Raw genomic sequence first — 12,402 nt, 5'->3', positions numbered from 1 at the left:
CAAATATTTAAATGACATGATTTTCGCCTGTAGAAATCCACAAATAAGTCATACTGGACAATACGAGCGCCACATCATCTGAAAATTAAAATAACTATATAAATGACCTACATACAATAATAATAGTAAATAAGACAAAGTGGAATATGAAACGTTCTGAATAAATCATTTGGATTTATTGACTCGTCTCCAGTCCATGTCAAACGTAAAGCTATGTTCTCTTCTCATATTTCTTTTTTTTTCTTTTTGCACATTTCAAACAGAAAGAAAACTTGACAATATATGTAAACCGATATGACTGATCACGACTACACGCATACCCCCGAGCCACACACACACACACGCACGCACACACACACACACGACACAACACAAAAGCAGCATTAGGTACTGTAAAAGGGAATTTTGAGGAATAATGAGAACATCAGTTTTTTTTGTACATTAGCACCGGATCTAACATTTCATCGAAAAAAATCTTCAAGTCATTCAGTCAAACTTCAAATTGGGACTGGAAGGATGGACACTGAATTATTCTTTTGTGCCATTGATGGCGATCAACACGCACGATACCAATTTTTACTTTGATCGAAAATGCCAATCAGTGCAAAATGTATAGAAACGTAGGCCTAAATTCAAACTGTATACATTTGCCAAACTTTTGTTAGCCTTGTCTAATTCATTTAAACAAAAAAAGTGCTTTTTGGCATCCCTAAGCAATTGGACATTTTAAATATTTGGGGGGTCGGTCCATTTCCACCACAAGACACTGACCTCTAGTGGGGAAAGCAGCAACTTTGGATCTTATTTTGCAGTTGGCAGCACACACACACTTAGCTAGCTAGCTAGCTAGCTAGCACTGACTGACACATTCAAAAATAATATTACAAGCAGCTTGTGAAAACGACAACAACACAAAGGCCAAACACTGCCCGCCCAAAGGTCACATTTAAAATTCAGGATTTTTGAAAAGAAAAAAAAATGATAATATGGATGCACCACTTCATAGAATTGACACGTGTGGAAAACAAAGTCCGGAAGTGGTCAATACATTCATCACAGTGTGCCAACGAGGTTGATATATAAACAAATATTTGCCATCTTGATAAAAATGTATATTTTCCTTTCAAAAGTGACCCCCAAATGATTCCACTGACTCTCCTAATAGAATTTGTAAGACTTTGTTTACGTCGCTGTGATTCAATGGTATCATTCCATTCGGAAGGCGCATGGAAGCCGTTCGTTCGGGCGCAAGGCTCCTTTTTTATATTTGGACCTTTCAAACATTCATTGGAGCATGTCAAAGTGCGCACGTTGTGAGCGTAAGATGGTGGGTGGCAATTGTCATTGATGGATTCAAACAAATCACTTGAGCCGTTGAGTCACGTTAGCCAAGGCCACGGCGAACGCCTGCACGGCCGAGAAGGGGTACTGGAAATCCAGGATGTAGGCGTTCCCGTCGATGCGTCCGAACTGCATCACCTAAAAAGGGGGGGAAATTAAAATGGGTTTAGCGTAGCAAAGGTGAAAATGGTCAGAGTCGACGTCAATAAACATCCGCCGAACAACGCCAGTAAATGGCGGCGGCAACGGGTCAAAGACAAAGACTCGGTCGGCGTGGGATGGTCACCTGTCGTCCGTCCAGCTCGATCTGGAAGTTCTTGGCGGACTCCTGCGTGACCCGCCCTCCGAAATCCAGCTGGTAGACCTGCGTGGCTTCGTTCCACAGGGGCTGCTTGTTGGCCATGACGTAGACGAAGCCCTGGTTGCCCTGGTTACCCTGGTTGCCCTGAGCGCCCAGGCCGCGCTCCTCCCGTTCGTTGGCCTTGCGGCACTTGCTCTCCTCCGCCGCCGCCTCGCCGGCCCCACGTGGGCCCCGCTTGCTCTTCCAGCCCTTCTTGCCGCCCTGGTTCTGGTTGATCAGCTCGTCGCCGTTGACGAAGAGCTCCGGCTCGCTCTCCGAGCTGTCCTGGAACTCGTTGGCGGCGGCCCTGCTCATCTTCTTGCTCCGGTTCAGCTGCTCCCGGGCCCCCTTGGCCTTCTTCCTCTCCCTGCCGCTGGGACGCGGGCTGGAAATCAACGAGTTGAAGTCGGACAGCGCGCGGCCGTCCTTCCGGGACGCCGCCGTCGACGACGCCTTGGCCTCTTCCGCCCGGCTGTCCGCTCTCTTGCGGCTCTTTTTCTTGAAGCGCTCCGACTCCCGCGGGGCGGGACTCTCGCCCAGGGACGTGGGCTCGGGGAAGGGCTCGGGGTCCGGCTCCTCCGAGGCGCGCGCGGCCCGGAGCGACTCGGCGGGGGGAGGCGGCGGCGGGGGCGGCGGCAGGGGCGGCGGCGGAGGCGGCGGCGCGCTCGGGGGCGGCGGCGACGGGACGGGCTTCTCGGAAATCTGATGCATTTTCGTGGGGAGCGGGGGCGCGGGAGGCTCTTGCGAAGGGGGCGGCGGGCAAGGGTACGGGTTCCACGGATGCAGGTTGACGGGGTGCAGCTGAAGTCCGCCGCAGGAACTCCCGCCCGGGTACATGGGGGGCAGCGAGCAGCACGCCAGGTTAGCCAGACTCGCCGAGTACGCCGCCGACAAGACCAAGTTGGAGTCCTGCGGCGCGAACGGGACGGGAAGAACCACTTCGCCCGGGGCGCGCTGCGACGACGACTTCTGTAGGGTCTGCGGGAGGGGTCTGCCCAGGGGATAGGGAGACAGGGATATTTGGTAGCCCGACGGAAAAGTCAGGGTGCTGGAACCGGCGCCGGCGCTGGGACCGGACGCCGGCTTGGTGGTCAGGATGAACGGTAGCTGGCTCATATCCAAGTGCTGGGCCTGGCCCAGAATCAGAGGAGGGGGCTTGCGAGGAGGAGGAGGCGGCTGAGCTGGAGGCGGGGGCGGGTGGGCTAGCAGCATCCTTTGATCCGGGGCCAGAAACCTCTGCTCCGGGGCCAGCCACGACTCCTCGCCGGCCGAGGCCGAGGCGTCCCACTGGTAAGGCGGAGGGCGTTTCGGCCCCAGCGTCATCTGCCGTACGGACTTGGGACAGTATTGACCCAGAGTCTCGTCCTCCGTGAAGGCGGAGTTGACGTAGACGCTTCTGTCGCGGCCCCCCGTGTCCGCCGAACCCAGAAGGCTGTAGGATGACTGCGAAGCGCTTTTGGAGTGCACGATGATGGTGCTGTGGTGCGCTCCTTTCCCCGGGGGGAAGTCCTGCCTGACCACTGTGCCACCCGCAATGCCGCTGCTGGATGTGCCGCCGACGCCAATGCCAATGCTAGGGCCGCCGCCACCGCCAACGCCGCTACCGTTGTTGCCGCCGCCGCTACACTGGGTGCACGTGTACAAGGCCGCGGGCACCCTCTGCTGGTACGTCGTGCCCAGGCCGCCGTTTAGCCTGGCCTTGGTGGGCAGCGTCCTGGAGCTGTCCATCGCGACGGGAACTTTGAGCGTCACGTCGCGCCGCTCGCGGCGCAGAGTGGCGTGAATGGAGCCGCTCTCCGCCCTCGGCGGCGGAGGCGCCAGGGTCGCCGGGACCGGGTTGCCCCGATCGGGGTAAGGGGGCGGGTCTCCGCTGGGGATGGAGTAGCGCGGCACCGACAGGCGGCTGAGCGTGGCCGAGCCGTAGGGCAGCTGGATCTTTTTGTTCTCCGAGGAGGTGACCTTGAGCGTGGCCGAACCGTGGGCGCCGTAGGCGTTCTGATTGCGGATCGCGCGTCTCCGGGGGCGGCACACTTCCTCCACGTTCCCGCTGCTGTCGAACGTGGTGATCCTCTCGTAGCCCAGAGGCGTGGCGTACTGGACGCCGGCCGGCTGAAGCAAGAAGTCGTCGTTCTTCGGGCAGGCGTCCGGCGTCGCCGCGCCGGGGCCGTCGCCGTTGGCGGCCAGGGTTTGGGCCGTCGCCGCCTCCGCGGCGCCCGCCGCCATAGAGACCACGGTGCCCGGGTACGGGGGAGGCGGATTGACCTTCCGGACCTGAAGCTCCACGTCCCTGGCAGCGAAAGAAGGGGGCAACGTCCGGGGCAAGCTCGGCTTGGAGGCGCGGTCTTGCTCGGCGGCGGAGGCGGGCGGCGGCAGGGGAAGCGGAGGCAGCAGGTGTATCTGCTGCAGGGAGATGGCGGGGTAGCCGGCGGGTGCCGGCGGCAGCGTCATTTGCATCTTGAGCTGCTGCTGCATCTGCTGGTGCTGCCTCTGCATTTGCTGCTGCTGCTGCTGGATCTGCTGGTGCTGCTGTTGGAGCTGTTGCTGCTGCTGCCTCATCTCTTGGATCTGCTGGCGGATCTGCTGCTGCTGTTGTTGCATCTGCTGCTGCTGTTGCATCTGCATCTGCATTTGCTGCTGGAACGGGTGCCCCCCGGCCACCGCCGCCGCCGCCACCGCCAACGACGGATTGGCCAATATTGGCGGGTGCTGCTGAACTTGGTGCTGCTGATAATGATGGTGATGATGCGGAGGCTGTTGATAGTTCAGCTGCTGAAGATGCTGGCGTTGCTGCTGCATCTGCTGCATCTGCTGCAGCTGTTGCAGCGGCGCCGGCTGCCTGCAATGTGGCTGCCGGGGCGCCTGCGACCGCGGCTGAGGCGGGACGTGCTGGGGAGGCGGCGGCGGGGGTGGCAGCGTGCCTGGGACCAGCGGGCCCATCTCCAACCCCTTGAAGATGGCTTGCCCGGGGTTGGGGTATCTGGCCGCCACCGGGTACGGGGCGGCCACGGGGGGCTCCTGGCCGCGGTCGGAAACCGGAGGCGGGACCGACCCCGCCGCGTTGCCGCCGGGGTTGGTCAGGACGTCCAGCTGAATGTTCTGGTTGGCCAGGAGAGACTGGACCAGGCCGATGCTCTGAGTGGGAGACATGGCCTGAGCTGGGCTGTGAATGGGCGCGATGGGAATGTTGACGGTGCAGGCCGGGTTGTCTCCGGATGAGGAGCCCATCACTTGGCAGAGAGAGAGAGAGAGAGAGAAACCTGTTAGTTGCTTCTACGTACACCCTACGACCACTGTTTTGAACATATGGTCAACCTGGCAAGTCATCCTCGTCCTCGCTGAACACGTTGGGGTTAAAGACGGGCAGGCTCATGAAGTCGTGCGATATCTTGCGCACCTCCGGCAGGTAGATGGTCATCTGCCGCGGTTGCAGATGAAGCAAACTCGTCTTGTAGATCACTGAAACGCCAAAAAGACCACTTGGATCAAGTGACTCACTCGATTGGCGACCCGGCCAGGTGAGTCGCCCCACCCAACGTGACCTCGGGAATCTTTTGGGTGTTTGGTAACGGCGCTTACCCGCGCCCAGGTTGGCCGGCAAGAACGAGGCCAGTCCCACGATTTTGAATTTGGTCCCCCAGATATTGGACGTGACCTGAGCCAGGTAATTGTGCTGCGGAGGGGGCGACACGGCGGCGGTGACACGGCGCCCATTTAGCGTTTTGAGCGGGCCGTGGGGGCGCGGGAACATGGCGGTCGGCACCTCGGTGAGTCCGTCCATGGAAAACTCCCTCCGCGTCAGGCTGGGGGATCGAACCGTAGGCTTCTTGGACGGCAGTCGCGGCGACCGGTGCCCCTCCTGGTGGGCGTGGGACAATTTGGGAGATTTGCGCGCTTCAAAGTTCATTCTGATGAGGACAAATAACGGAGCTCATCCGTCTGCTTTATTGCCAAAGATCGGAAAAAGCCCTGCGCACTGAGCCTTGCCAAACTAGCAAAGCGCCGCTAGTCATTGCCGTCCAGAGAGCACGTTGACCCACGTTGCTCCTCGGAGAGCATTTTCGTGCCCTCGTGGCGGCAACTCGCTCGTTTGAGCTTGAAGACATTCAAATGAATTTCAAAGGGCATTTCGATGAGATGGTGCTTTATTCTCTATTTTCGAAGGAGGGTTATTCCCTTTTGCTGGCAGGGCTCAGTTAACGACACGCCGTGAGCTGTGAGAGTTAAGTCAACCTGTTTCCCCGGGAAAAGTTTGGCGACCTCTTGCTGACCCATTCGTCGCTCAGCTCCACGTCGCTGGAGTCGGAGCAGTTGCAGCTGTCGGCGTAGGAGATCACGGCGTTGACGCACGCCTCCTCTGAAAAAGGAGCATTTTGCTTCATTTAGGACGGGGGTGGCCAAACTATTCATTTTTTTTTAGTATGGCTCTCAAGGAGTAACATTTGAAAATATGAATTGTTTATGGCTCTCTCCGTCAAAAAGGTTCCCGACCCCTGCCATCCGTAGAGAGGACACCTTTTCACCAATCAAATGGTGCAATCAGTGGATTGCAATCGTGTGCGGTCGATTGGTCGCCGGTCTTTTGGTCACTGTTTTTTTGGCTGCGGTCTTTAGGTCGCCCGGAAGTTTGGGTTAGGGTTAGGTTGGGTCGCTGGTCTACCAAAAGACGGGTGACCAAAAGACCGGCGACCAATCGACCGTGTACCATTGCAATCAGGTGCTTCTTGTTTTCAGTGTCTGCGCTCAATCGGTTGGAACAAAAAACGGCACCCACAGCGGCCCTCGAGTTTGGACCGCTTTGGCCACCCCCGATTTAAGGCATTTTCCTATTTGTCTCACCGGCTTTGCTTTCCGTTTTGGGATCGGTGATGACAAACTCGGGCCTGAGTTTGCTGATGCGCCGGCCTTTGAGGATGGGCACCAGCCCCCCCAGGTACTCCAGGTAGAGAGTGTAGCACGGGCCGCCGGCTTCGGGACTGTCCTCCGCCCGCTTCATGGTGCAGTGCAGCCGTTCGTTGCCCGTGGTGGGATAGCTGACAAAGTCTCGGATGTTGTTGGGGTCCGGGATGGGGGGCTGAGAAAAAAAATTGATATAAAATACGGGTTCCTACGCAAACGGTCGGGTCCGGCCGGCGCAAACGAGTTGCCACCTTGATGGTGGGGATGAAGGCGCTGGTGACGTAGGAGCAGAGCAGCGAAGGCATGTTGAGCTTGCCCACGTCCTTTTCCTCTCGCAGGGCGCTGGCGATCCCCTGCTGGCACAGCAGCTGCAGGCTGGCCACGCGGTGCTCCACGCGCACCACGTAGAGGGCGGCGCCGCACGCCAGGAAGAGGCGCGAGTCGCGGTGGCCCCAGCACAGCGTGCTAATGGGCCTCTGAAAGCGACGGCGCCGTCGTTTTAGCGGTAAATGTATCCGTCGGCTCGCCGCCGCACCGGCTGAAAAAGTCTCGCTACCTGAGCCGGCGTTTCCAGGGTGTAGATGTGCTCCCCTTGGACGTTGTAGAACTTGACCAGAGCGTTCCTGTTCACGCCGGCGTCGGCGGGCGGCCCGTGTCTCTCCAGGCCGGCCACGGCCAGGAGGTCGCCCTGGGAGCACCATTGCGCTTCCACGTCTGGACACGCCAAAGAAGGGGGGCGCCATAGAGTCAGTAGCTTGGAAAAAGCACCCCACTTTGAAGAAAGTCGACAAGACTGCAAGTCTCTCGACCTTTAGCTCGCGAGTCAAAATCAAAGGAACACTTTCTATCTGAAAATACGGGATGACTTGAAATCGGAACAGCCGTACCAAGATAAAGTCCAATGTCGGGGTACCTTTCAAACCCGAGCGAATGACGGCGGGAGAAAGGTCGTCGTAGTTGCTCATCAAGCTGATTTCCCCCGACGAGAAGGTCACCGTCAGCAGAGGCTTGGCTCGCCGCACTAAACACACCATCGCATCGATCCGCCGTTACGGTGAGTCATTCCAAACGCGTGTGTCCAAATTTGGGCGCGCCGGGTCTTCTGACTAACACGCCAGCTGCCATCCCACTCGTGATGAACGCAGCAAGCGTGGGTGTGTGTGTGTGTGTGTGTGTGTGTGTGTGTTCATGCGTAGGTTGTTTTCTACCTAAAGGTAAGAAGCTGTCATCCGTGTCCGTGTCACTCTCCGTGCTGTCCTCCACCAGGAAGTCGGGGCAGTTCCAGGACATCCCCACGATCCCGTCCGACTCGTGCAGCAGCACGTGGGCCAGCATGCGGCCGTGGCAGTCCATCACGATCACCTGGCCGTCGGCCGTGCCGAACAGCACCTGGGGGGCGCCCCGCGCGTTGGCTATCGGTGGCGGCGTGGGCCTCACCTGGGCGGCGTCGGCAACGGCTCGGCCGGGCGTCCACCTGCTGGTCGTCGGGCGTCCAGATGCCGCAGGTGATCTGGCTCTCCAGGTTGATCTCCGAGGACCAGTGGCGCTGACCGCTGACCGAGCCCACCAACACGAAGCCGTCGCGGTAAGCGATCAGGGCCTGGGTGCCGTCGTGCGACCAGGTGAAGTCGCTCACCTGTTGTCCACCCACGGATTTAGCTTTCTCTCGTTACAAGTCCCGAGTACAATCGACTTACTTGCGCTCCTCGATCGTTGACCAGCTCCACCGACCATCTCCCCTCATATTGAATCCACACAAAAATTCCCCCCTCCATATCGCAGGTGGCCAACTTCTGGAAGGGTTCGTTCCAGCGCACCAGCACCACCTGCGAGGCGCACGCGGGCTCGTCGTCGGCGCGTAAACCGTGGCCCACGCGGTCCGTCCCGGTTTTGATACCTCGCTGTTGTGTCCCCTCAGGTTGAAGTTGATCCTCTGGGGCGTGCTCCTGTCCCTGCGGCAATGGCTGGAGGTGAAGGTCACGCCCACCACGCCGCGCCCGTTGCCCGTGGCCAGCCAGCCCTCCTCGAAGTAGCGGCGGCGGCACACCGGCTTGTCCTTCTCGCTCTTGGGAACGCGACCCTTCCACGACAGGCACAGGATGTTGGAGTCGCTGCACAGGATGGGACCGTGTTCCACCGCCGCCAACATCCCTACGGAGTGCGCCGGCTGCAAGGGAGGGAAGACGCCCGTCAGTGGCCAGGTTAGGACTTTGACCTTTTTCTCCCGGCCGCCTTTGACTTTCCAACCAGGCTTAGGAGACGTAAACGCCTCGCCCACCGACAATGCTTGAAAGAACTTGTCGCTTTGGCGGTGGAGAAGGAGAGAAAAGCGCGTTTGACAGCGAGTGACTGAACGGAACAAGTCACCGTGGCAACACCGCCAGTCTGGCCCAATGGGATGACATCATCCAGCAGGCCCATCTCGTTTGGTCCAAACTTGTCATTTGGATTTCTTACGGCTCCACGTCAGACCCAACTATATTCAAAGGCGATCGTTGCCCCCTGGCTCCCCCTAGTGTTACGAAAAATATTGACCAAAGTAAATCGGTTGTACTTCAGTTGTCTTTCGTTCAAACGAACCTAAAAAAAACCTGCTATATTTATCAACCGTTTCTTTTCAAATATTTAGTCCAATTCGTTTGAGCCGGGAGCGTCGGCAGCGAATACTTCCGCTGCCGACCTCCCGGGCAAAATGGGTGGTCAATGACTTCCTTTCGTCCCCGGCGGTGGCGACCGTTCTCCGAGGTAGGAACGCGTGGCGTGCCGTTGACCCACCTCATAGCTCCCGGACATGTTGAGTCAAAAAGCCTCCGCGGAAGGCGTCCATGTTTCCATCCGGACGAAAAGGCGCCGAGGTCGCCGGCGGGCTCACGGCTGGACGTGACGTGACGGGCGAGGACGCCGCCGACCCATCCCGCGATGTGGCGGGAGGCGGAAGGCTCTCTCTTGCTTCCTCCCTGTTTTGCAAAGGACAAATGAATTGGCCACCAAACGGGCTTGACGGAATGAACGATAGCGCTCTTTAGCGTCGTCATTCCGCAGCGTCAGCCGCGGGAGTCGGTTCAAAAAAACCTGAAAAGACAAATCCTGCCTATGTCTTCATTTAGATGCGCCCCTGTGCAAGCGCGCTACTGCAATGGAAGCACTGCTTCGTCTCCATGGGTACCAACGCAGTCTTTCACTTCGTCTACATAGATTTAAGGGCTCGATATGGCCGGGGGAGGGGGTGGGTGGGAAGGGGGGGATGCCTTACGATAGGCTAACGCCTCGAGAAAACAAAATATAGACGAGGACTAGATCGATTGGATGCTGTCGAGGACAGGCGGGATGGAATGCGATGGGATGCGGGATCGGATGCGATGGGATGCCATTCGACTTACCGGCACGCCAATGCGGATTTGGGCTGCGAGCGGCGAGCGTCTTTCGCTTCGTTTGCGCACTTTTGACGGGAGAGACAGAGAAGGGGTGAGAGAGAGAGAGAGAGAGAGAGAGAGAGAGAGAGAGAGAAAGGGGGAGGGCTGTGCCTTTCGCACGAGCTGTCATCAAGCGTGGAGCCTCGCTTTCAATGCAACTCGGCTTCGTTGGTGCTTGAGCGTGCCTTTACAGGGGCGGACCGACGTTAGGGTGATGCGCAAGGGGGCCCATCAGTTCGCCATGAATTCGGCTTAATCATAGATTTCATTTGGTCAAGATGTTTTACGCAAAGTGGCGGGCTGCTTTGAGACTACTATTTCTTTGCAGAAGCTACAAAGAGATTGTCTGAGATCAAATGTATAGATCCACTCTTCATTTATCATCAGGCAATATACATTTAACAAGAGCAGCTGACAGCTGGACACAGAGCAAAAAAATGGAACATTGAAAATCCAAAAGAATGAAGCCAATCGTTCATTCTCATGCAGAATAATAAGATGTAAAACATGAATAAAAATTCATTGAAAACATCTATTGAAGCGCAACAAATATTGACTAAAGTCCTGTTAAAATCAACCCCATGAAAAATAAAATATCTATCAAACGCAGGATGTTAAAAAAAACAACAACAACAAAAATGCCAGAAATCTCGAATGCAAACACCTTTCCGCCAGAGGTCAGCATTTCACTGTTTCCCCATGAACAGGTCTAGGTTAAAATCGGGTCAGCAAGCCTTGGAGCAATTCCATTTGAGAGAACCCCGAGCAGAGAGTCTCCTATTTGGATGCTTCTCTTGTCTACTGAGAGCCACTTGCGTCCAGTCAGCCGTGCTGGTCCAAAAGAAACGTGGTGGCATGCTCGGGGTCGAGACTCTCCGGAGTCCCGTAGCGCCGAACCAAACGGTAGCGCTGGACTTGCTCCGAGCTGGAGACCTTGGCCTTCTTCCTGTCCGTTTCCTCTTCCTCACGGTGGATCTTTCTGAGGAGGTTGTTGATAAGGACGGAGCGCCGAAGGTAGGCCTCGTGGTCCTCCAGGAAGCGTAGCTTCTCCAGGGACAACTTGAGGACGCAGTTCCGCTCCTCCTGCGGGATCAGGGAGAAAACAAAACGAGAATCAAGTCGACGTCAGACGAGCCGCCGTCCGTACATCCGTGGAAATCCAGAAGGATGAATGACTTTTTGCAAATATCCTCGTAGGCTGGGGCGCTAAACCTCCTCCTGCGCATATTTCCTCTTGAAGTAGGCGACCTTGGACGTGGTCGAACGCTTGGCCGAAGGACCCAGGACCACGTCATGGACTCCTTGGGTACAAAAAGCGGCCAGCGACGCTCACCTTGCGCTTTTTAGGTCGTTAGCCAGAGTGCCTCAGGCCACCTCGGCGTGCGCTTCTGCCAACAAAGCAAACCCATTCAGTCCCGGGCTCGCCGGCGTCCAATCCTTTCGGATCGGGAAGGCCGGCAGCCGTGGAATGGTCGTGATTTATAACAGGGACAGCTATTCGAAAGAGGACACTTCTGACCTTTAACCCTTTAGAGAGCCTTGCTGTCCGCAAGAACGGAAATATGTCACCGAGTAATACACAGATTTGTTGAAAAATAATATTGAACTTATTGCATGTCATTCCTGTCGTTGGATGTCCAATTGACTTCAAGGTTGATCTTACAGCAGCGTTGGCAAAATGCTTCGGACGTCTACCGCCGTCTTTGGCAACCCTGTCATCATTCGTTGTGTGTAAGGGTGAGTCTTTTCATTTTTTTATATTCCACAAATGGTGGTTTGGCCGTGGGAAGTGTTGCTGATCTGACTCACACACACACACACACACGCATGCATGTGTATCACATAGAAAAAGACTAACTCATGAGTAACACATAGAAAAAAAAACACACACACACACACACACACACACACACACAAGGTAAGATACAAAATAAATAAAAACGTTGTAGGTAATATAGCACACTTACATAAACACAGAGATGATCTACGTATACATAGAAAAACACAGAGAAGAAATATACTCCCGTTAAGCTCACATTAACCATCTCAATAATTTTTTTTTAAATAAATTCAGAGTATTTAAATGAGTTTCTGATAAAGGGTTCAACTGTTTTACTCTAAAGAATGCTTTTCATTCCATTTTTGGCAACAAAATTGGAAAAAAAAGTCCCACCATTGCTTTAAAAAAAAAAAAATGTCACCGATGGTGTTCATTGTGTACATGCTATTGTATAAAACTGATCAACGAATAAAATCAATATCATATTGCGGTCAAACTTGTAATATGATGCACATACGGAAAAGCACAAACATGACAACACACACGTTGTCCAAATAGCCCCAAAGTAACATCGAATTTACCTGATGTGGAATTGTGCGCTTCCGTGCCGATCACCTGATGTCGTGTGTGTG

The 12,402-nt window shown here is 55.7% G+C and overlaps 1 protein-coding gene across 1 annotated transcript; it reads right to left on the bottom strand.

The window, feature by feature from the left end:
• Window positions 1-154: 154 nt before the first annotated feature.
• tulp4b (TUB like protein 4b) lies at window positions 155-10,125 on the bottom strand. Its single transcript, XM_077621609.1, has 16 exons — window positions 9,958-10,125; window positions 9,353-9,534; window positions 8,475-8,744; window positions 8,275-8,403; window positions 8,052-8,213; window positions 7,786-7,966; window positions 7,491-7,598; window positions 7,134-7,291; window positions 6,829-7,053; window positions 6,518-6,752; window positions 5,912-6,035; window positions 5,442-5,586; window positions 5,258-5,351; window positions 4,994-5,137; window positions 1,628-4,908; window positions 155-1,479 (listed from the first exon to the last, which is right to left on the bottom strand). Exons 2-16 carry the CDS (start codon window positions 9,368-9,370, stop codon window positions 1,363-1,365), a joined length of 5,391 nt encoding a protein of 1,796 aa, XP_077477735.1. The 5' UTR covers window positions 9,371-9,534; window positions 9,958-10,125; the 3' UTR covers window positions 155-1,362.
• Window positions 10,126-12,402: the final 2,277 nt, after the last annotated feature.

Source organism: Stigmatopora argus, chromosome 15 (assembly GCF_051989625.1).
Source record: "Stigmatopora argus isolate UIUO_Sarg chromosome 15, RoL_Sarg_1.0, whole genome shotgun sequence".
Lineage (NCBI taxonomy): Eukaryota > Metazoa > Chordata > Actinopteri > Syngnathiformes > Syngnathidae > Stigmatopora > Stigmatopora argus.
This window is presented reverse-complemented; position numbering and strand designations above follow the sequence as displayed.

Excerpts from the sequence above, each read along its gene's own strand:
- tulp4b (XM_077621609.1), bottom strand. Across the intron at positions 6,753-6,828 it reads CCTTCATCCCCACCATCAAG|CCCCCCATCCCGGACCCCAA; the intron begins GTGGCAACTCGT and ends TTTTTTTCTCAG. Across the intron at positions 4,909-4,993 it reads GGACGAGGATGACTTGCCAG|TGATGGGCTCCTCATCCGGA; the intron begins GTTGACCATATG and ends CTCTCTGCCAAG.